Genomic DNA, 23,964 nt, shown 5'->3' with positions numbered 1-23,964 from the left:
ATAGGGGTGAGGTCAGGACTCTGTGCAGGCCATTTAAGTTCCTCCACCCCAAACTTGCTCATTCATGTCTTTATGGACCTTGCTTTGTGCACTGGTGCACAGTCATGTTGGAACAGGAAGGGGCCACCACCAAACTGTTCCCATAAAGTTGGGAGTAGTGATGGACGAACTTCCGACGGGACGTTTCGCGAACGCGAAACGCGAACGGACACAAACGTTCGCGAAAACGACCGTTCGCCGCGGGCTCCATTGACTTCAATGGGAGGCGAATTTCGCAAACCTTTAGGTCGAATTTGCGGCCACGGGGTAATTATTAGGGGGTAGCACGTAGTCCCACCACCTGGACAATAGCATAATACATGTATGAGGTGAATTTGGGATCGATAACTACAAGCATTTTTTTTTTATTTGGGAAATTGTTCTGACAATTCAGGACTATGGAGCTAATGAAGGCAATGGAGGAGAGGGAAGGCCAGGGACCAGGGTAGGCAAACAAGAGGGTGCAGGAGATACAGAGCACTGACAGCAGCACCGTAATACAGAGCACTGACATCAGCACCGTGACATACAGCGCTGACAGCAGCTCCGTGACATACAGCGCTGACAGCAGCTCCGTGACATACAGCGCTGACAGCAGCTCCGTGACATACAGCGCTGACAGCAGCTCCGTGACATACAGCGCTGACAGCAGCTCCGTGACATACAGCGCTGACAGCAGCACCGTGACATACAGCGCTGACAGCAGCTCCGTGACATACAGCGCTGACAGCAGCTCCGTGACATACAGCGCTGACAGCAGCTCCGTGACATACAGCGCTGACAGCAGCTCCGTGACATACAGCACTGACAGCAGCTCCGTGACATACAGCGCTGACAGCAGCTCCGTGACATACAGCGCTGACAGCAGCACCGTGACATACAGCGCTGACAGCAGCTCCGTGACATACAGCGCTGACAGCAGCTCCGTGACATACAGCGCTGACAGCAGCTCCGTGACATACAGCGCTGACAGCAGCTCCGTGACATACAGCGCTGACAGCAGCACCGTAAGCAGCCCCAGGAGGAAGTCAGCACAGCACAGGGATGGTGTGATCCCCTCATAATAAGAACCCCCAGGAGGAAGTCAGCACAGCACAGGGATGGTGGGAGCCCCTCATAATAAGAACACCCAGGAGGAAGTCAGCACAGCACAGGGATGGTGGGAACCCCTCATAATAAGCAGCCCCAGTAGAAATATGACACCGCTCAACCTCTTCAAAGAGGAGGGTAGGGGCATATAGTACGGTGTGCTTTTTTGGGTCAGGGAAGTGAGCCAAATGAATTAAGAAGGTCTGTGTGCTTGATTCCAAAAATTGTTTATAGACATATACATGGTCTACTGATCACATGTGTTGAATTCCTCCGAGATCCATGCCTCATTCATTTTTAGAAATGTGAGGTAGTTAACACTGTCGTGAGCTAGGCGAGTACGCTTATCGGTCACAATCCCCCCTGCTGCGCTGAACGTCCTTTCGGACAGGACACTGGATGAGGGGCAAGCCAACAGTTCGATTGCAAATTGGGCAAGCTCTGGCCAGAGGTCAAGCCTGCCCACCCAGTAGTCTAGGGGTTCATCACTCCTCAGAGCGTCCACATCGGCCGTTAACCCAATGTAGTCGGACACCTGACGGTCTAGGCGTTCCCTGATGCTGGATCCGGATGACACCTGTCGATGGGTCGGCTGAAAGAATGACCTCATATCCGAAGTCACCAACACATCTTCAAACCGGCCTCTTCTTGCAGGCGCTGTTGGATTGGTACCCGCAAATCCTTCTCTGGGAGTGGGAATTGCTCCTCTGCCAGCGCACGCAAAAGCAGAATGCAGCATTTCTCGAAGCAAGGCCTGGAAGTGCTGCATTCTGACAGCCCTCTGCGACGGCGGTAACATTTCCGCCATTTTGTGTTTGTACCGGGGATCTAAGTACGTTGCCACCCAGTACTGGTCCTTGACCCTCATGCTTTTTATACGGGGGTCCCTATTAAAACACTGGAGCATGAAGGCCCCCATTTGCACTCAAGCGGAAGGTATGTGGTGGTGGTGGTGTTGTTGGTGGTAGTGTCTTTGGGGGTGCACATAGCAGAGAGTGAAGAAGAGGGTGCAGATCGAGAGGATGAGGAGGGTGCAGAAGAATAAGGCTGAGTGAGCCACTCAACCAAGTCTGGTGCGTCCTTTAAAGTAATTGAACGCACCTTCTGCAACTTCCCACTTTGGCTCAAGGCTGTTGCTCCTGCCCTACCCCTACCACCCCTGCGGAAGGGCCTGCCTCTTCCTCTGCCTGTCATTTTTTAAATCACCCTGTGACAAAACTCTTAGTCCCTATACCGCTGAAGGACTGCTGCAGTATAGGGCAGCGGTCAGCAGTAGTGCACGTCAACCCTATGTATTGTGGACCGATAGCGGTCCTTACAGAACAGCAGACTGTACTGCACTCAGGCCTATGTACCGTAGCACCCTATACCAAGTTACCAGTCCTTATAAAAACTTTTGTGGACCAAGCAGGTTGTGTGTTAGTGTTTAGCAGACTGTGCGTCAGTCCCTATACCGCTGAAGGACTGCTGCAGTATAGGGCAGCGGTCAGCAGTAGTGCACGGCAACCCTATGTATTGTGGACCGATAGCGGTCCTTACAGAACAGCAGACTGTAACGCACTCAGGCCTATGTACCGTAGCACCCTATACCAAGTTACCAGTCCTTATAAGAACTTTTGTGGACCAAGCAGGTTGTGTGTTAGTGATTAGCAGACTGTACGTCAGTCCCTATACCAATGAAGGACTGCTGCAGTATAGGGCAGCGGTCAGCAGTAGTGCACGGCAACCCTATGTATTGTGGACCGATAGCGGTCCTTACAGAACAGCAGACTGTACTGCACTCAGGCCTATGTACCGTAGCACCCTATACCAAGTTACCAGTCCTTATAAGAACTTTTGTGGACCAAGCAGGTTGTGTATTAGTGTTTAGCAGACTGTGCGTCAGTCCCTATACCGCTGAAGGACTGCTGCAGTATAGGGCAGCGGTCAGCAGTAGTGCACGGCAACCCTATGTATTGTGGACCGATAGCAGTCCTTACAGAACAGCAGACTGTACTGCACTCAGGCCTATGTACCGTAGCACCCTATACCAAGTTACCAGTCCTTATAAGAACTTTTGTGGACCAAGCAGGTTGTGTGTTAGTGTTTAGCAGACTGTGCGTCAGTCCCTATACCGCTGAAGGACTGCTGCAGTATAGGGCAGCGGTCAGCAGTAGTGCACGTCAACCCTATGTATTGTGGACCGATAGCGGTCCTTACAGAACAGCAGACTGTAACGCACTCAGGCCTATGTACCGTAGCACCCTATACCAAGTTACCAGTCCTTATAAGAACTTTTGTGGACCAAGCAGGTTGTGTATTAGTGTTTAGCAGACTGTGCGTCAGTCCCTATACCGCTGAAGGACTGCTGCAGTATAGGGCAGCGGTCAGCAGTAGTGCACGGCAACCCTATGTATTGTGGACCGATAGCGGTCCTTACAGAACAGCAGACTGTACCGCACCCAAGCCTATGTACCGTAGCACCCTAGACAGACCAAGTTACCAGTCCTGATAAAGAGCTTTGTGGAACAAGTGAGTTGTGAATGATTAGCAGACTGCAGCAGAAGGGCAGCAGTCAAGTATAATATTCTTTCTATATTTGGAAGAAAGAATATTATACGTGTACAAGCCTATTACCGTACCACTGATACCAGTCCTGAAAAGAACCTTTGTGGAACTAATAGTAACAGCAAGTCTTTAAAATTATCCTCACTGCCTGACACACTGCTTCCTGCCTGTCCCTATACAAATTGGCAAAAAAGAGTAGGCTGGAACGATTAGCTGGAACAGCTCTTTTGTGGACCTGATAGTAACAGCTAATGATGATGATGATGATGATGATGAAGAAAGACTAATCTGGCTGAGCTGTCCCTAAAATAGCAGCATACAGCGCTCTGTCCCTTTATCTAAACTGACAAAAGAAACTCAGGCTGCTGACCTAACACCTATACCAGTCCTGAAAAGAACTTTTGTGTACCAAATAGCTAGCGTTTTCTCTGTCCCTACTCCACACAGGATCCTTTCCCTACAGTGACAGAAGAAAGAATGTAAAATGGCCACCGGATCGGGTGTATTTATAGGTTAGGGGGAATGTCCAAGTGTCCATGAGCTGTCATGTCTCAATTGGTTGTCCTGTAACACATGATAAACGTGTCACGAAAGGTTAAAGTTCTTGTATACATTAAACACGTAAGTCCGCCGGGGCGAACGACGGAAAAAGGCGTTCGAACCCGCGGACGGCGAAAGTCGGAAATTCGCCGCGAAACGACCGCCGGGCGAAACGTTCGTCCATCACTAGTTGGGAGCATGAAATTGTCCAAAATGTCTTGGTATGCTGACGCCTTAAGAGTTCCCTTCACTGCAACTAAGGGGACAAGCCCAAACCCTGAAAAACAACCCCACACCATAATCACCCCTCCATCAGGGCCCAGTGGAGGATCTTGACCTAATAGAACACCGTTGGGATAAATTAGAGTGGAGACTGCAAGCCAGGCCTTCTCCCCAACATCAGAACCTGACCTGACAAATGCTCTTCTGGAAGAATGGTCAAACATCCCCATAGACACACTCCTAAACCTTGTGGACAGCCTTCCCAGAAGAGTTGAAGCTGTTATAGCTGCAAAGGGTGGGCCAACTCAATTATGAACCGTACAGATATTTAACCTATTATTATATACTTTTGGTATTATAGGGGGTTATTTACGAAAGGCAAATCCACTTTGCACTGCAAGTGCACTTGAAAGTGCAGTCACTCTAATGCCGCGTACACACAGGCGGACTGTATGGCGTACTTAGTCCGTCGAAACACATTTCAGCGGACAGTCCGCTCGTTTGTGGGCTTCTGCGGACTTTTTCAGCGTGCAGTCTGGCGTACTAAGTATTTCGGATTTTTCGAAATTCTGTCCGTCGTACTTTGGTTTCAGCGGACAATCCGCTCGTCAGTAGGCTAGTTAGACGGACTAAGAATGGCGCATGCCCAGAAAGGATTTACACGGCGGAAGGGTGCTTTGCTGTGTATTGGACTTCCTATTTCTAGTCCCGTCGTACGTGCTGTACACGTCATCGCGCAAGCTTTCGACGGACTGTTTGGGTATCCGTGTGTGGTCAAGTCCGTTCAGTCGAAAGTATAACGGACTGTCCGTCGGATTGTATGACGGACTAAGTACGCCATACAGTCCGCTCTTGTGTACGCGGCATAAATCTAAGCCCCTGTACACACCAAATCCATTGGATTTTGTCCGACGGATTTTGTCCGAAACTGTTGCATACACACGGTCGGACAAAGTTGTCGGAAAATCCGATTGTACATAACGTGATGACGTTATTTCGTTACGACGGGACTACGTTCAGGCTAGTAGCCAATAGCTTTGGTCTAGGAATTTGATCTGAGCATGTGTGGCACTTTGTCCGTCGGAGAAGGCTACACATGATCGGAGTATGTCCGATCGGAGCATTTTATCGGAAAATTTTACGGACAAGTTGGAAAACTTGGTCCATCGGATACTCCAACGGAAACAGTCCGATGGAGACCACACACAGTCGGATTATCCGACAAAACGGTCCGATAGGACACATTCCGTCGGAATCTCCGACCGTGTGTACAAGGGCTTAGGGGTAGATCTGAAATGAGTGTAAGCTCTGCTGATTTTATCATCCAATCATGTGCAAGTTAAAATGCTGTTTTTTATTTTCCTTGCATGTCCCCCTCGGATCTACAGTGACCGTACTTCCAAGTACGCTTTCAGTGCACTTTCAAGTGCACTTGCAGTGCAAAGTGGATTTTCCTTTAGTAAATACCCCCCATAGTGTACATTCATTTCAAAATCGAATGGTAAAAATACAAAAAATACAAAATTATTTCACAAATGTTCCTCCAAATATCTACTATTTGGTAGCTTTACACAAGGCTAAGGATTCCCTGTGTGATTGCACTCATTAGCCCAATACTGTCGCATTGAGTTACTGACACCCCCAGAAATTCCACGTATTTACTTCAACTTCTGGCGCTGAATGAAACAGCTGGGGTAATGATCAAAAAGTAAATGATTCCGGGGAGGAGGGGGGGGGGGGACTAAAGCAAGTCTATTACTTCACCCTAAGACCATATCCTGCTTTTTTTTTATTAGGCCAGCGTGCTTTTTTAGCATCATCGATGCAGTCGGCGTATGGAAACAAAGCAGATCAACGGGTCTGCTCCTTTTCAGCTATGCGCCTTTTTGCTGTTCTAACAGTGTGATTAGAGGACTGCAGTGACATCATCAGTCTCTCTCCAGCCAGGATAAGAAGGAGGAAGTCTAACTCGGAGCCTGCAGTGGGACCTCTAGTGTTTTTCTAACTCCAAGTCCTGGCAAAGTTCCTGTACAGTGCAAACACACACAGAGCTCCCATTGTTCCCTACAGTTCACCAGCCCACTGATCCTAATATGGAATTCAGCAGGAAACCCATGATTTCCTGACACTGAGCAAGCCCAAGAAAGAAAGATTAGAAAGATTAAAAAAAAAAATCACTTTAAAAAAAAAAAGCCTTGTGCTCTCTCTTCCATAGTAGATGCTGGAGACAAGTGGAGGCTGGGGGTGGATAAGCAGCAAGCTGTGATTTCTGTGGTCAGCCTACTGCAGAGACAAGTGACGTCCAAGCGTTTAATGCCCCCGCTGTGATGCACAAACACTGAGCGCCGTGTGTGTGTGTGTGTCAGAACCAGGGAAAGTCTGTGAACTGTAGAGATGAGGGGTCTCAGCATCTGCCTGGAAAATGCAGCGCCATCCAGCAAAGTATGATCGTTAGAGGATATTGCAAAAGAATGTGCAGTATATAATGATTTCCTGATCTGCAGTCTCTCAAGGGGGCATTAGAAAAAAAAGAAAAAGAAACTTGGATCTCTGCGTTCGTTCGTTTCTTCTTTCGTGGACTCAGAGAGGCGCCTGCGGCAGCCGGAGATGGATGGGAGAGACGGAATTGACAGCGCGGGGTCTGGCAGCATGAACAGCATGAAGAGGATGCTGAAGTGTGTGGTGGTCGGAGATGGGGCTGTCGGGAAAACTTGTCTGGTGATGAGTTACGCAAATGACGCCTTTCCTGAGCAGTACTTGCCTACTGTGTTTGACCACTATGCAGGTAAGTCGCTTTATGGGAATCTGTATTGTCTTCTGGCTAGTTTTTAACAACAAAAAAAAAGGTTATTTCCTCTGAGCTGACCCCGCTAAGCACACATATCTATGTGCGTTTAGTGGGGTCAGTTCAGTGTCAATGTGTGTTTATTTGTTAAAAACTTTGTTTTTATGTCTAATTTATGAATCTATGTTCGGCGGGGGAGCCGTATTTATTAATTGTGTATAAATGCTGCTCTGTCTTCTTAGTAGTTATATTACTGCTTTTTAACCACTACAATACAGGGCACTTTCACCCCCTTCCTTCCCAGCCCAATTTTCAGCTTTCAGCGCTCTCGCTCTTTCAGTGACAATTGCGCGGTCATGCTACACTGTACCCAAATGAAATTGTTATCATTTTTTTCGCACAAATAGAGCTTTATTTTGGTGTTATTTATTCACGACTCCGTTTTTTTTTTTTTTGCGATATAAGCGCAAAAATAGCGGAAATTTGGAAAAAAAACTATATTTTCGTTTTTCTATTTGAAAAGAAATCCAATAAAATCAAATTTTGTCATAAATTTAAGCCAAAATGTATTCTGCTACATGTTTTTGGTAAAAAAAATTCCGTTAAGTGTATAATAATTGGTTTGTGTGATCACGGACATATGTACGCAAATGATCATGTACATATGTGTGCAGGTGATCACGTACATATGTGTGCAGATAATCATTGGGACATGTGATTTTAGTGGGACATATGTGGGGGACATGTTTTTATTATTTGGGGACATGTATGTTTTGGGGACATGTGTGTTTTGGGGACATATGTGGGGACTGTGTTTGTACTGTGTGGTGTGTTGTGTGTGTACACTACACTGATGATCAGTGAGTAAAAAGCTGTAAAAAGCAGCCCATACTCACTGATCATCAGCCGGCTGCAGCGATCTGCTCTCCTCTCCTCAGCGGTGACTTCCGTGTGAGGAGAGGAGAGCCGATTGCCTAGCAACCGGCTGTTTGTTTACATCACATGACGGCCGTGATTGGACACGGCCGTCATGTGATCAGGAGGGCCAATCACAGAGCCCTCCTGCCGATCTGAGATGTGCCGTGTCCGGGTGACACGAGCACATCGGGATCGCGCCGCTGCGCGCGCGCGCGCGCGCGATCCCGCTGCTCCTGAATGACGTTCCCAAACGTCCTATCAGGAGTAGACGGCTCCCACCCGGCCGTATATACGCATTGGCCGGGTGGGAAGTGGTTAAAGTGGTTGTAAACCCTTACAACACACTTTGACCTACAGGTAAGCCTAGATTAAGGCTTACCTGTAGGTCCAAGAAGTATGTCCTAAACCTATACGGTTTAGGAGATATTTGCCCGAAGACAGGCACCGCTGTCTACGGAGCATGCGCCATAGACAGCGGCGCGCAGGCGCACTGAGTGCGGCATTTCCAACAACGGAGCTGCCGCACGTGTCGGCTCCCATGCGCGGGAGTGACGTCATCGCGGCTTCGCCGAATGACAGCGGCGGAGCTACAAGACCCCACCGAGAAGATGGATGCGCCGGACTACAGGGGATAGCGGTGACTTCGCTGGCTCCTGTGTCAGGTAAGTGACACATAATGGGGTAGTATGCGATGCATAGTAGTCCATTATGCTTTACCTTTGCAGGGAATGAAAGAGGAAGTAAACTCATCAGGGTTTACTTCCTCTTTAATGCTTTTTAATCCTTTCTAATATTTATATATTTCAGGTATTTATATAGTGCCACCAATTTTTACAGCACTTTATATACAGTATATTGTACATTCATATCTGTCCCTACCCTCAAGGAGATAACAATCTTGGGTCCCTATCTTACATGCATGCATACAGTGGGGCTGATTTACAAACGGTTTGCGCCATGAGTTGCGGCGCACGCTGATGTGCAACGGCCGTTTTCGTACTCACAAAGCATTTGCGCCTGTAACACAGCGCAACTCCCCATTTACCATTATAATGCCGGCGCATAGGAGGTGGCAATCTGTGTGCCGCTATAGACATGGTGCACACATTATTCAACTATATAACTGTCCAAGTAACAAATATGCCCAAAATAGAATGGAAAAGTAACTTTCTGTGAACAAGCCTGCTGCGCCTGCAAATACACTTGGAACTGCGTGAGGTAATTTTATGCACTGCGCATGCGCAAGTGGCATTTGCGCACGTTCAAGTGCTTTGGTTCACTGCACCGACAAAATCTTTGTAAATGTCAAGCCACGTAGATGCATTTGCATAAGTTGAACAGGCACACCTCTCAACTTTTTTTTGTTTTTTAAGGCTATTTGAACACAGGTCATGTTAGCATTAAGAAAAAACATTTTTTTTTTAAAATGGCGTGGGAGTCCCGCTCAAAATCCATACCAGGCCCTTCAGGTCTGCCATGGATTTCAAGAGGAATCTCACGCCCAAAAAAATAAAAATGGTGTGGACGTCCCCCTCATAATCCATACCAGGCCCTTATCCGAGCACGCAACCTGGCAGGCCTCAGGAAAAGAGAGAGCGCTCCCCCTCTTGAACCGTACCAGGCCACATGCCCTCAACATTGGGAGGGTGCTTTGGGATACCCCCCAAATTACCTTGTCCCCATGTTGATGAGGACCAGGGTCTCATCCCCACAACCCTGGCCGGTGGTTGTGGGGGTCTGCGGGTGGGGGGCTTTTTGGAATCTGGAAGCCCCCTTTAACAAGGGAACCCCCAGATCCCGGCCTCCCCCCTGTGTGAAATGGTAAGGGGGTACTACCATTTCACCAAAAAAGTGACAAAAGTGTTAAAAATGACAAGAGACAGTTTTTGACTTCCTTTAAATTCCTTTATTAAAGTCTTCTTCTTTCATCTTCTTCGGGTCCTCTTCCTTTCTTCATCCTTCGGTTTCTTCCTCCATATTTTTCTTCCTCCGATCCTCTGCTTCTTGCTCTGGTGTTCGCGTCCGGTATCTTCCTCCACGGTGTCTCTTCTTCCCCGCTTTGTTCAGAGGGCGGCAGGGTCGCACGTTATATAAGAACTGTCAGAAGAAGAGAAGTGTCACACAGCAGGAGCCTCCCATTGCGCGGAGCGGCTCAAGAACAAAGCGGGGAAGAAGAGACGCTGTGGAAGAAGATGCCGGACGAGAACTCTGGAGCAAGAAGCAGAGGATTGGAGGAAGGAGAAGATGGAGGAAGAAACCGAAGGATGAAGAAAGGAAGAAGGAAGAAGATCAGACCGGAAGAAGATGAAAGAAGAAGACTTTAATGTAATTTTTAACACTTTTGTCACTTTTTTGGTGAAATGGTAGGGGTAGTACCCCCTTACCATTTCACATGGGGGTGGGATCTGGTGGTCCCCTTGTTAAAGGGGGCTTCCAGATTTCTATAAGCCCCCCGCCCGCAGACCCCCACAACCACCAGGGTTGTGGAGATGATGCCTTTGTCCTAATCAACATGGGGACCCCAAAGCACCCTCCCAATGTTGCAGGCATGTGGCCTGGTACGGTTCAGGAGGGGGGCGCTCTCTCGCCCCCCCTCTTTTCCTGCGGATAAAGGTCCGGTATGGATTTTGAGGGGGACCCCCACGCCATTTATTTTTATTTCTTTGACATGGGGTTCCCCTTAAAATCCATGCCAGACCTGAAGGGCTAAGTATGGATTTGAGGGGGACCCCCCACGCCATTTTTCTTTTTGGCATGGGGTTCCCCTTAATATCCATACCAGACCTGAAGAGCCTGGTATGCTCTTGGAGGGGAACCCATGCCGTTTTTTTTTTTATTATTAAAGTCGCCTGGCCTGGGGGTAACTTAAAGTCATGTTGTAAGTCGCTCCAAGTCGTGCTGTGATTCATACTCAAGTCGTGTCCAAGTTGCCTCCCACAGTCGTGCTGGAAGTCGTGTTGCCCCTGTGTGAATGGACTGTTAATGATACAAAGTGCACTATTATCAACGCATATTATTATCGCGTACGCCTGCATATTATCTGTTGCGCTTATGCGTGCACCGGTTCACACGCTCAATTAATAATTTATCTGGCGCACATATTAAGGTATGAACCGGAGCAGCACATTCATCTTAGTAAATTACCGCCAGTATCTCACAAAACAGAGTATACCCCTCACATTTTTGTAAATAATTTATTATATCTTTTTATATGACAACACTGAAGAAATTACACTTTGCTACAATGTAAAGTAGTGAGTGTACAGCTTGTATAACAGTGTAAATTTTCTGTCCCATCAAAATAACTCAACACACAACCATTAATGTCTAAATCACTGGAAACAAATGTGAGTACACCCCTAAGTGAAAATGTCCGAATTGGGCCCAAAGTTTCAATATTTTGTGTGGCCACCATTATTTTCCAGCACTGTCTTAACACTCTTGGGCATGGAGTTCACCAGAGCTTCACAGGTCTCCACTTGAGTCCTCTTCCACTCCTCCATGAGGACATCACAGAGCTGGTGGATGTTAGAGACCTTGCGCTCCCCTACCTTCCATTTGAGGATGCCCCACAGATGCTCAATATTGTTTAGGTCTGGAGACATGCTTGGCCAGTCCATCACCTTTACCCTCAGCTTCTTTAGCAAGGCAGTGGTCATCTTGGAGGTGTGTTTGGGGTCGTTATCATGTTGGAATACTGCCCTGTGACCCAGTCTCTGAAGTGGGGGGATCATGCTCTGCTTCAGTATGTCACAGTACATGTTGGCATTCATGGTTCCCTCAATGAACTGTAGCTCCCCAGTGCTGGCAGCAATCATGCAGCCCCAGACCATGAAACTCCCACCACCATGCTTGACTGTAGGCAAGACACACTTGTCTTTGTACTCCTCACCTAGTTGCCACCACAAGCGCTTGACGTCATCTGAGCCAAATACGTTTATCTTAGTCTCATCAGACCACAGGACATGGTTCCAGTTATCCATGTCCTTAACCTGCATGTCTTTAGTAAACTGTTTGCAGACTTTCTTGTGCATCATCTTTAGAAGAGGCTTCCTTCTGGGATGAAAGCCATGCAGACCAATTTGATGCAGTGTGCGGCGTATGGTCTGAGCACTGACAGACTGACCCCCCCACCCCTTCAACCTCTGCAGCAATGCTGGCAGCACTCATACGTCTATTTCCAAAAGACAACCTCTGGATATGATGCTGAGCACGTGCACTCAACTTCTTTGGTCGACCATGGCAAGGCCTGTTCTGAGTGGAACCTGTCCTGTTAAACTGCTGTATGGTCTTGGCCACCGTGCTGCAGCTCAGTTTCAGGGTCTCGGCCAGCTTCTTATAGCCTAGGCCATCTTTATGTGGAGCAACAATTCTTCTTTTCAGATTCTTAAAGAATTTGCCATGAGGTGCCATGTTGAACTTCCAGTGACTAGTATGAGAGAGTGAGAGCGATAACACTAAATTTAACACACTTGCTCCCCATTCATACCTGAGACCTTGTAACACTAACAAGTCACATAACACTGGGGAGGGAAAACGGCTAATTGGGCCCAATTTGGACATTTTCACTTTTGTTGCCAGTGGTTCAGACATGAATGGCTGTGTGTTGAGTTATTTTGAGGGGACAGCAAATTTACACTGTTATACAAGCTGTACACTCACTACTTTACATTGTAGCAAAGTGTCATTTCTGCAGTGTTGTCACAGGAGAAGATATAATAAAATATTTACAAAAATGTGAGGGTGTACTCACTTTTGTCAGATACTGTACTATTAGAGATGCTGTTAGAAATCACAGGGCCCCATAAAACCTACCTGACAGGCCCCCAGCCCAAAGTGACTGAGGACATCAGTCCCTTTCTCTGCAACCTCAGCTTCACAGATGAATAGGAAGTTCTAAGGCTTTCTGATCATTCACAAACTGAAGCATAGCAAATACTATTTACAATGCTTCAATGATGGACATAGGAGTGAGTGGTACTGGTCACTCACTATGTTCATTCAGGAAAAGGAGGGGCCAGAAAATTACATATTTACTAGCCCCTTCCCCTGCTCCCCATTCTGAAACTTCCATCTGTGGGCCTGTAGCAGCCTGCTGGCGGGAGAGGAGAGGAGAGAAGTCAGAAGCACTGCGGGAGAAAGGGGCACACAGGGGGGCCTGGACAGATAGTAGCAGCGCATGTGCTAGAACCAATCCCTCTGCAGCACAGCCAGAGGGAGAAAAAGGAGGAGAAGCTGGATGCACTGCAGGGGGAGGCAGAGGAGGATTGGTGTCTGCAATAGGACCTCAGCAGGTGCCTGGGCCCCCCTTTTGAACTGATGGGGCCCAGGCCCAGTACAGGAGGGCAGGCTATACTGTCTTATTAGTGGCCCTGCATACTAGGGCCAATTTAGACAGGATCCAGTTAAAGCTGTTATTCAAAAATTGTAGCTGCTAACTTTTAAAAATCAGACACTCGCCTGTTATAGAAACTGTCTTCACCCCACCAGCTTCTTCATTGGGCTACGGTCCCTGGCGCCAGCATATTAACTGTTGGCAATAGGCTGTGACTGCTTGCGACTTCTCAGCCTGGCTGCTCACTGCACATGTGGGAGCTGGGCTGCGCTATGTGATTGGTCCTGCAGCTTACTGGGAGCTCTAACGTGTTGCAGAAGCCTGCAGGGGAAGGAGAGGGGCTGAACTTCCACATGGATCGATGCAATCCCACCAGGAGTGGAAGCAGATACCTGTCACAACCAGATACCCCTCCCCCATATGATCAGATCAAATCCATGCAAGCACAGGGAGAACATGCAAACTCCATGCAGGTAGTGTAATGGTTGGGATTTGATTTGATGACCTCAATGCTGTGAGGCAGAAGCGCTAACGATTGAACTATTGTGCTATCTCGCTTTAGGAGACTCTGCAGCCAAATTCCAGCATTATATTTTATTTTGTAGTTGTGTTACATAATATACATTTACATTTGTGTTATATAAAATGTTGCATTTTATTTTATATTGCAGTATCCATGTTTCAGTAATAATACAAATATGCAGCGTTTTCAGCATGGTCCCCTGCAGACTCTCCACTCCAGTCATCCGGTGCCAATCTTCTCTCAGGTTGCATGGCACCCAGCATCTTTCAATCCACTTCCTGTAAGTGTAGAGCACCATGGCCCACCACCAGTTATTTAGAAAGGTTGTAAGCTGAACTTATTCTCTCTGGAGAAGAGACGTTTGAGAGGGGATATGATTTCAATATACAAATACCATACTGGTGACCCCACAATAGGGATAAAACTTTTTTTGTGGAAGGGAGTTTAACAAGGCCACTCACTAAAATTAGAAGAAAAGAGGTTTAACTTTAAACTACGTAGAGGATTCTTTACTGTAAGAGCGGCAAGCATGTGGAATTCCCTTCCACAGGTGGTGGTCTCAGCAGAGGGCATCGGTATTTTTAAGAAACTATTAGATAAGCACCTCAACGACCACAACATACGATGTAATACTGACATATAATCACACACATAGGATGGACTTGTGTCTTTATTCGACCTCACCTATATGTAACCTGTTGGACATCACCACCAGTGTTGGCTGGTACTCAATTTTTTGGGGGGGGGCAAACAAACCCGCTCGCCCACCCGCACTTACCCCATCCAGGTCACGCGGGGCTTCCCTGGCTTCTCATCCTGGCCAATCCAGTCGCTTCTCCTCCTGGCCAATTCGGTCTTAGGACACACTTCCTGTCCTGATTGGCCGGAAGGAGAAGCAGGAAGACAATAGCGAATGTTGATTCACTAATGTCACAAGTGGGTGACAACCTTTTTGAAAAAAAAAACCTTGTAGAAATCTATGCGTCCGATGCCCTACATATAGATTAGGGGCTGGCGCATGGCGATTAGGTGGGCGGCACCCCTGCACCTCTTATGGACCGGCCGCCGCTGGTCACCACTGAAACTGAGCATTCAGTATAATGATGCAGCGTTGACATCATGTCTGCATCATTGAGAGCCGCCCAGAACAGGTGGAGAAAACTGTGTGTCAGGTTACCAGACAAAAGGCAAATACAAGAGGTGGGGAGCTCCAGGAGACGGGAGGCCTAGGATTGGGCTTTAGGAAATGCAAAGAATGTGTATATTACACCAAGAAAATAACCATGTAAAAGCGATATTGAAAATTACATTCATTTAAAGTTTAAAAAACCTTAAACTATGTAAAATATGTGCAAAAAGACTGTAGCTGAAGTTTAAAGGGTAACTCCACTTTCATGGAAAAGTGTAGCAAATAACAAAAACAATACAGTATATGCAATTGCTACACAAGCCTTATTGTAATTTATTGTTATTAAAAATGACTTTTCCGTTTCAATCTGCAGCTACTGTGATTTTCTGTAAAACTCAATGCAATATGGCTACCTGGAGGTGTTCTGTACACTGTTGGTGGACACAATGTCCCCAGAAATGTAATTTCCTGCTTGTGTGATTGGTTCACTAATTTGAAGAAGTCTGCGCTAAGGTACAACTAGAACTTCAGACATCCCTTGTAATAGGAATTCAAATTTTGATGAGATACACCCAAAGGATTAAAGGTTCTTAAAGGAATGCAGACACTGTAACTTTCCGCATTAGAATGTACACTGATCACCCAGTTTTTCTTAACAAAAGTAGAGTTATTCTTTAAATACGACAGTATGAATGCCATACAAATATATTCATTAACACATGCAGATACATCATATAGCAATACATAGGAAAAGCACCATGAGCAATAAATACAAATACATGGACTTAAAAATCAACCAGTAAAGCTGATCACATACAGTACAATCCGATTGCACAATCTCCTTTAGACTTCCCAAAAACGATTTAGTGCAAGCACCTACGTAGATTTATTTAACCTCTTCCCACCTGCCCTGGCATCTCTTTAAATAGTTTGGAGTGCCCTGGGGCAGGAAGGATCAGCAATCATGTGACCATAGTCTAGGCTACCAAACCGTAGCATGGACTGAGAGCTGTCTTTGATGCAGTGAGCATGCTCTTAGCACATAAACCTCAGCCACCCAGCAAAGCATTTGTATGGCATGGGGGCATTAAAGCCCACCCTTTTGTTGCTGCACATATGTTTTGTAAAGGAGTTAACCTGAATGGATTGTTTTAGGCCCTCACACTACACAATTGTTAGAAAATCTGAAGAAGTTTGCATAAAAATTATATAATCGGATTGTAATGTGTGAGGTCAGCTTAAACCCTTAAATGGCTTGACTAAAAGCTTCAGTTACCATTTAAAGAATTATTCAAATTTTCTTTTTGTGTGGACATCTGAGATAAAAATCTTATTATGGGAACAGCAAATGTCACAGTTTTCTGAAGTCCTTTTTTACGCAATCAACTTTATTGTAGCGTGGCTTAAAAAAACAGACATAGCTCCTGTTTACGCATTTCTCTCTTGATCAGGGTTCCCTATGATCATGGGAAGAGGTATGTCCAACAGCAGAGTTTATGTATTATAAGCCATGCTACTGTGGCAAAAAAGCTGAGTGCCACCTAATCTTTGCCGTGTGTAGTAAGGGAAGAAATGGATCCTATTGCTAGTCTGGGCACCCGTGGCCTGGTAAGTGCAGCCCCGCTTTCCACCTGGAGTGGTACCAACATTGGATAACTTTTCAGAAATTGGAGTTACCTTTTTGCCACCTGACCGAAACTTTTTCTCTCCTAAATGTATAGTTACCTGAACTAGACGACTGCTGCCCACAGCTTTCCTAAATTTGGGTTATCTTTTTGCCCTTTTACTGAATCCAGTCCACTTTCTTACCCATAATGTATATTATCTACCTGAAATGGACAACTGCCACCCACAGGAATCTGTAGACTTCTGTGGAGCCATTTCCTGATACAGGAGACAGATGGAGACAGCCCTATTGAAGTCTATGGCCTTCTACCAGGGGCGGACTGACAACTCATGGGGCCCCCGGGCAATAGGAGATTATGGGGCCCCCAGGCAATCAGACAGGTAGGTACTGGAGAGGTTGGGTAGCTATAATCTAAGGATTTTTAGACCAAAAGGATGTCGGTAAGGGACATTTCAGAGACAGATGTAAAAAAAAACACAGATTTTTACATACTGTCCCTGGGTTTACTGAGGCTGGCAACCCTGATGGGGCCCCCTAGTGGCACGGGGCCCTCGGGCAGTGCCCGAGTGGCCCAATGGTCAGTCCGCCCCTGCCTTCTACTGTGCAGACATGGGCAGAAATAAGATTTAGGTCAAACGCTTGAGGTTCCTGTGGGCTGTGCTCATCAAATTCAAGTTTTTTTGTTTTTTTTTCATAGGTTAAAAAAAAGACAGTCCATCTAGTTCAACCAAACTATGGAACTATGTATAGATTCAGGCTGTCTCGGGGGGCTAGCTTAAGTAAAGGGGTGAGGACAAGCATACAGTTGTATTTGAAGGATTGTACTTACATTTGATCTGACAAAATAATGTATATTGTGATCAACTATTTCAGGTTAAGGGCCCATTCGCCCCAAAACGCAGTGCGCTTTAACATGCTCATTTTCATGCATTGAGGTGCATTGCGTTAGGCAGCCTTTTCATTTTCAAATTAAATGGACAAAAAGTAGGCCCTGCTCTGTTTTTTAAAGTTTGGCACATAGCAACCCACAAAGCATTTTTTATCTGTGAGTTGTGGGGTGTTGGAGGACACTGATGCATGCATTGGAATGCAATTAACCACGAATGGAAATGTGCTGCAACACACGTATACGTTACTGTGGACTGTCATGACACGCATTGTAACTTTCTGTATAGTAAGCAATACTGGGCAGTGTAATTGGCAGCTATATAGTATGGTGATTTACAATAAGATAATAAAAAAAAGGGTTCAGTAACTAGTAAATAAATGTAATCTTTGACTTTAAATCTTCAATATATATTGAACAATTTTTATTGAGTGTGTGTGCTTTATGGTGTGAAGACACCCTTGCCTCTCCATTCACAACTGAGAGTTTTGTAGCTTGAAGCTCCAAAACACTCAACATCCAAAATCCTATATATGGCAATGGTGGCTGTTCACATGAGTGCTTGACATCTGATGCTCCTACATTCTACTTTTGAGGCAGAATTTGTAATTTTTAGACCCATAGACTAGAAAAAGAATACATTTTTCTTTGTGTTTGTTTATACCAGCTGCAAGTACTGCCGTTCTTTTGAAAAGCACTCCATGCTTGATCCTAACAATTATGCAGCCGCAAATGGTGATCACAACTTTACTTTCCACCTTGAGCGGTACCAACATTGGTTAACTTTATAGAAAATGGATTTAAAGGCTAACTATGGAAAACCCTAAAGGTTGCTTACCAGATGCTGTATAAAGCAGCCTTCAGTGAGGTTACCAGACAGGAAGTTGCCAACCCATAGATAAATGTCTCTCCCAACGGTATGAATTGAAATGTCAATTATCATTTCTAATAAGCTAATAAAACATTTGTACATAAAGGTAGGAACAAAGCTGATTACGTTCTTACACAACATGGATTGTAATTTAGTTATTTGTGGCATTTCTGGTATTGGCTGCGAGCATATTTATGGAGTATTTAGTGAATGATCCACTAAACCAGTACATTGTGGAAACCAATTAAATGTACAAAATGTTCAGTTGTCTTCCTGCAGTGTTGACAACCCATGCTGTTTTCCAGCTCATGACCCTTTATTGAATAATAATTAGATAATGGCAATCATAAAAAGTAAATGGTACCTTAATAGAGTACCAGCATTTAGGGGTTTAAAACATTTTATTTTGTGTTGGATAAAGTGAGGAAGGGTAACAGTCTTCCCAGGTTTTTATTACTTTCTTTTTCTCTGTAGTGGACCTTTTCACACACTTCCTGTCAGGACAGGAAGTCATGGAAATGGACACAGAAAGATAGTGAGGAAAGGTTGACTTCTGGTAATATGTTTTATCACTGTCAGTACCTTATCCCCCACCCCCATGTCCCCATTTCTTATATTGGAGTCACTGGGACAGGAAAAATTCCCCAATGGAGTTGTTACAGATAAAAATCTGACAAAATGTTAACTCTTTCCAAAGTTAGGAAAGTAAATAAAATGACTAATGTTAAGCTTTAACGCAAACCTGTATCTGAATTATGGTAAAACAGGAAAGTAAAACATTTGCTTCCATTAAAATTGTCTGAATATTGGGAAAAAATCTTAAATCATTAAAAAATGTCCCCAAAAAAATATTGTACTGTGTGTCACTCTGCTTAGAATACTATATTGTATGCTCAAATTGAACAGAGTATGAATGGTTCATTACAGTGATGGAGGAGAGAGCCCAGGTGCCTGGATACCATTTGGGACAACTTCTAATGTTCATTCTGCTTACATGTTCTATATGTAGTCATGATGATACTATGTTTACTGATGTTTTGATGTTTCATTATATTTTCTGATGATCTGTTCTCCACAAGTAAGCTACAACTCTCATCATCAAAATGTACTCTACCACATCTTCTCCACCACCATATTTCTGCCAGTTATTTTCTACCTCCCTGACTCCATATTTCTTCCAATTTGTTTTCTTCCTTCGTGAAGCCAAAAGTAACACTAGAACAATTGTGGTACATCATGAATCAAAAAAAGTTCTCCGTCTAGTCTCTACAAAAGAGTTAAGGTGTGGTCGACCAATTTCAGGTCAATAACCAATACTCACCAGCTTGCATTTACATTGTACAGTGGTGTGAAAAAGTGTTTGCCCCCTTCCTCATTTCCTGTTCCTTTGCATGTTTGTCACACTTAAGTGTTTCGGAACATCAAACCAATTTAAACAATAGTCAAGGACAACACAAGTAAACACAAAATGCAATTTGTAAATGAAGGTGTTTATTATTAAAGGTGAAAAAAAATCCAAACCATCATGGCCCTGTGTGAAAAAGTGATTGCCCCCTAAACCTAATAACTGGTTGGGCCACCCTTAGCAGCAACAACTGCAACCAAGCGTTTGCGATAACGTGCAATGAGGCTTTTACAGCGTCCTGGAGGAATTTTGGCCCACTCATCTTTGCAGAATTGTCCTAATTCAGTTACATTAGAGGGCTTTCGAGCATGAACGGCCTTTTTAAGGTCATACCACAACATCTCAATAGGATTCAGGTCAGGACTTTGGCTAGGCCACTCCAAAGTCTTCATTTTGTTTTTCTTCAGCCATTCGGTGGTGGACTTGCTGGTGTGTTTAGGATCATTGTCCTGCTGCAGAACCCAAGTTCGTTTCAGCTTGAGTACACGAACAGATGGTCGGACATTCTCCTTCAGGATCTCTTGGTAGACAGCAGAATTCATAGTTCCTTTTATCACGGCAAGTCTTCCAGGTCCTGAAGCAGCAAAACAGCCCCAGACCATCACACTACCACCACCATATTTTACTGTTGGTATAATGTTCTTTTTATGAAATGCAGTGTTCCTTCTACGCCAGATATACTTGGACACACACCTTCCAAAGAGTTCCACTTTTGTCTCATCGGTCCACAGAATGTTGTCCCAAAAGTCTTGGGGATCATCAAGATGTGTTGTGGAGAAATTGAGACGAGCTTTGATGTTCTTTTTGCTCAGCAGTGGTTTTCTCCTTGGAACTCTGCCATGCAGGCCATTTTTGCCCAGTCTTTTCCTGATGGTGGAGGCATGAACGCTGACCTTAACTGAGGCAAGTGAGGCCTGCAGTTCCTTGGATGTTGTTGTGGGGTCTTTTGTGACCTCTTGGATGAGTCGTCGCTGCGCTCTTGGGGTAATTTTGGGCGGCCGGCCACTCCTGGGAAGGTTCACCACTGTTCCATGTCTTCGCCATTTGTGGATAATGGCTCTCACTGTGGTTCGCTGGATTCCCAAAGCTTTGGAAATGGCTTTATAACCCTTTCCAGACTGATAGATCTCAATTACTTTCTTTCTCAATTGTTCCTGAATTTCTTTGGGTCTCGGCATGATGTGTAGCTTTTAAGAATCTTCTGGTGGACCTTACTGTGTCAAGCAGCTCCTATTTAAGTGATGCCTTGATTGTGAACAGGTGTGGCAATAATCAGGCCTGGGTGTGGCTAGAGAAATTGAACTCAGGTGTGGACAACCACAGTTATAGTATGTTTTAACAAGGGGGGCAATCACTTTTTCACACAGGGCCATGATGGTTTGGATTTTTTTTCACCTTTAATAATAAACACCTTCATTTACAAATTGCATTTTGTGTTTACTTGTGTTGTCCTTGACTATTGTTTAAATTGGTTTGATGTTCCGAAACACTTAAGTGTGACAAACATGCAAAGGAACAGGAAATGAGGAAGGGGGCAAACACTTTTTCACACCACTGTACATCTCTGAGAGTGATCCAAAAGGCTGGTCTTTTCGTTGAGGTTCTGGTCAAATGCACAAGCAGTATGTCTGCCTTTTTGTTCAAAATTCTCTAAAATTCACAGAACAGAATATTAAACCGAGATAAAAAAGAAAAAGAGAGCGTCTACTATGTGTATTATAATTTAGAACTAAATAATGAATAGATTGTATCGAGCACATACAGTATGTACTCAAAGATAGGTGACATTTAGCTGTATTTTTTGGGGGAATAATGCTACTTTCACCCCCAACACTCTCCACTGGATGTCTCCTTGGTCCAAAGTTTCCCATGTCCCCCTTGAGCTCTAATAGTCCATCATTGGATGCAGGAAATGGTAGGGACGGGATTGTGGTTGAACATCAAGAGCAAGATCATTATAGCAGATGGGCTGGGAACAGAGGATGATGAAAGAAAAGTAGAGTGCTCTATAATTATATATGTATTTTTTTTTTTTTTTCGAAAGCCAAAGTGTTTAATGGCTCTTATACTTATTTTCTTGATGAGAGGTGATGAGAAGAGCAATATTTTGTAAACACGTCAATTAAATATACTACTAGTTGTGACTGACTAATTGTCACATTGCAGGATGTGGTATTTTATGCTCCATGTGACATACTTATTTTTCATATTTAAAGAATGTAACCTACAGAGTTTTTAGCATTCCTATTACAATAGTATCATCTCTTCTGTTCTTTTTTTCTAATAAAAAAAAAAAAAAAAAGTAAGGAGGGGATGGGTTACAATATCGGAGTTGGTACAATATTCTTCACACAATAGAGTAGTTTGACAACAGAAACAAAATGAATGTACGCCCCAAAAATGCTTGGCATAAAAAATATTTCTAACATCAGGCATGTATATACATTCACATGTGGGCATATGGCGTTGAGCGTGAATGCATTCTACTGGTCGGAATATTATTTCTTCTGGCCACTGGAATATATTTAGTCTTATACGTGCACCAATTATGCTCATAAGCTCCTCTCCTAGAACACAACTTTGGTGCATTTTTAATGCCTCTATATGTTTCTCCATTAATGTCTTCATTTTCTCCATCCAGAGTGGAGATAAACTAAGATGGAATGTGTGTGGCCAGATCACCATGGAAAAATAAAGGGAAAAAAGTCTAAAAAATTTAACTAATGCAGCCATTATGTTTAAGCCCTTGTACAAACGGTCGGAGAATCTGTCGGAATGCGTCTTATCGGACCGTGTCGTCAGATAATCCGACTGTGTGTGGTATGCATCGGACTGATTCCATCCGAATCTCCGTCCGACCCAATTTTCCAACATGTTGGAAATATTTCCCGACCAACTGGGCCGGTCGGACCTAATCCGATCATGTGTATAGCATTTTGATCGGACCAAGTGACACGCATGCTCAGATCAAATTCCTACATCAAAGCTATTGGCTACTAGCCTGAATGTAGTCCCATCGTAACTAAATTACGTCATCACGTTCTGAAAGATCGGATTTTTCGCCAACTTGGCCCGACCGTGTGTATGCAACAGTTTCGGACAAATCCGTCGGACTAAATCCGACGGGCAAAATCCGACGGATTTGGTTGGCAAAATCTCCGACCGTGTGTACAGGGGCTTAGAATTGGTAAGCTGCAATATATACATTTCTTTTGTTTTTGAGTTTAATACCACTTTAAAGGATAACTATATTTTCATATAATCATTCCTTTAGTTAGCCCCTCAATACTTATCTGTCCATGCCCTTCCAAGACTGACGATGTGAGGCCCACAGGGAGCCGCACAACTGTCACTACAAATGCTTTTGGCTGGTCCTTCGCTTCTGCACATGCAGAGAAAAAATCCCATTAACTCCAATAGAATGTATTTTAGACAGCTTCTTCATATTAAAGAAATCAGATTTTTCTCTGTGTACAGAAGACATGAGGAACCAGCCAAAGAATTTTCAAAAGAGTCTGTAAAGCCTCTGCTAGATTACCATGGATCTTGAAGGAAGTGTGGTCAGTGTATAAAACATTAGGGTAGTGCTGGAAGGGCAATTTAACAAATAATGATATAAAAGTATACTATATGGTAATCCTATTTAAGAAAAGTCTACATTTGGCATGTTACTTTCTCATACTGAACCTTTCCATAATTCTAAGCCTAAGCATACAGTGCTGTCACACAGAGTGGATGTTTCTGCTCTGTATAAAGTCCTCGCTGTCAGGACTCGGTGATTTGTCTAAGGAGCACAGAAACAGCCTCACTGTCAGATAAAGCAATGAGCTGTGGAAAAGCTTGCAGAAGACGAGGGAACCATAGACACCTGGAAGCTAAATAGGCATACTGCAGTGATGTGGAGTGCACAAAAATATTTTATAGGAAAATAAAGGCATGCGCAGACACCTTTAGGTTAAAGCCCACATCGATTTTTACTGCTTGTGATGCATTGATAAAGGTATAAAACGCTTGTGAGGTTATTTGTGGTCTGTGTCCTTAATGGGGT

At 44.7% G+C, this 23,964-nt stretch overlaps 1 protein-coding gene across 1 annotated transcript in view; it reads left to right on the top strand.

Annotated features, from left to right (window-relative positions):
* Positions 1-6,628: 6,628 nt before the first annotated feature.
* RHOJ (ras homolog family member J) overlaps positions 6,629-23,964 on the top strand; it is a 127,930-nt gene continuing 110,594 nt past the window's right edge. Inside the window, exon 1 of the mRNA XM_077464363.1 lies at positions 6,629-7,222. Within this exon, the coding sequence (XP_077320489.1) occupies positions 7,045-7,222 (178 nt within the window). The 5' untranslated portion in view covers positions 6,629-7,044. The remainder of the gene's footprint in view (positions 7,223-23,964) is intronic.

This window comes from Lithobates pipiens, unplaced genomic scaffold (genome assembly GCF_037356315.1).
Source record: "Lithobates pipiens isolate NorthernLeopardFrog02 unplaced genomic scaffold, aLitPip1_a1.2 Scaffold_30, whole genome shotgun sequence".
Classification (NCBI taxonomy): domain Eukaryota; kingdom Metazoa; phylum Chordata; class Amphibia; order Anura; family Ranidae; genus Lithobates; species Lithobates pipiens.
This window is presented reverse-complemented; position numbering and strand designations above follow the sequence as displayed.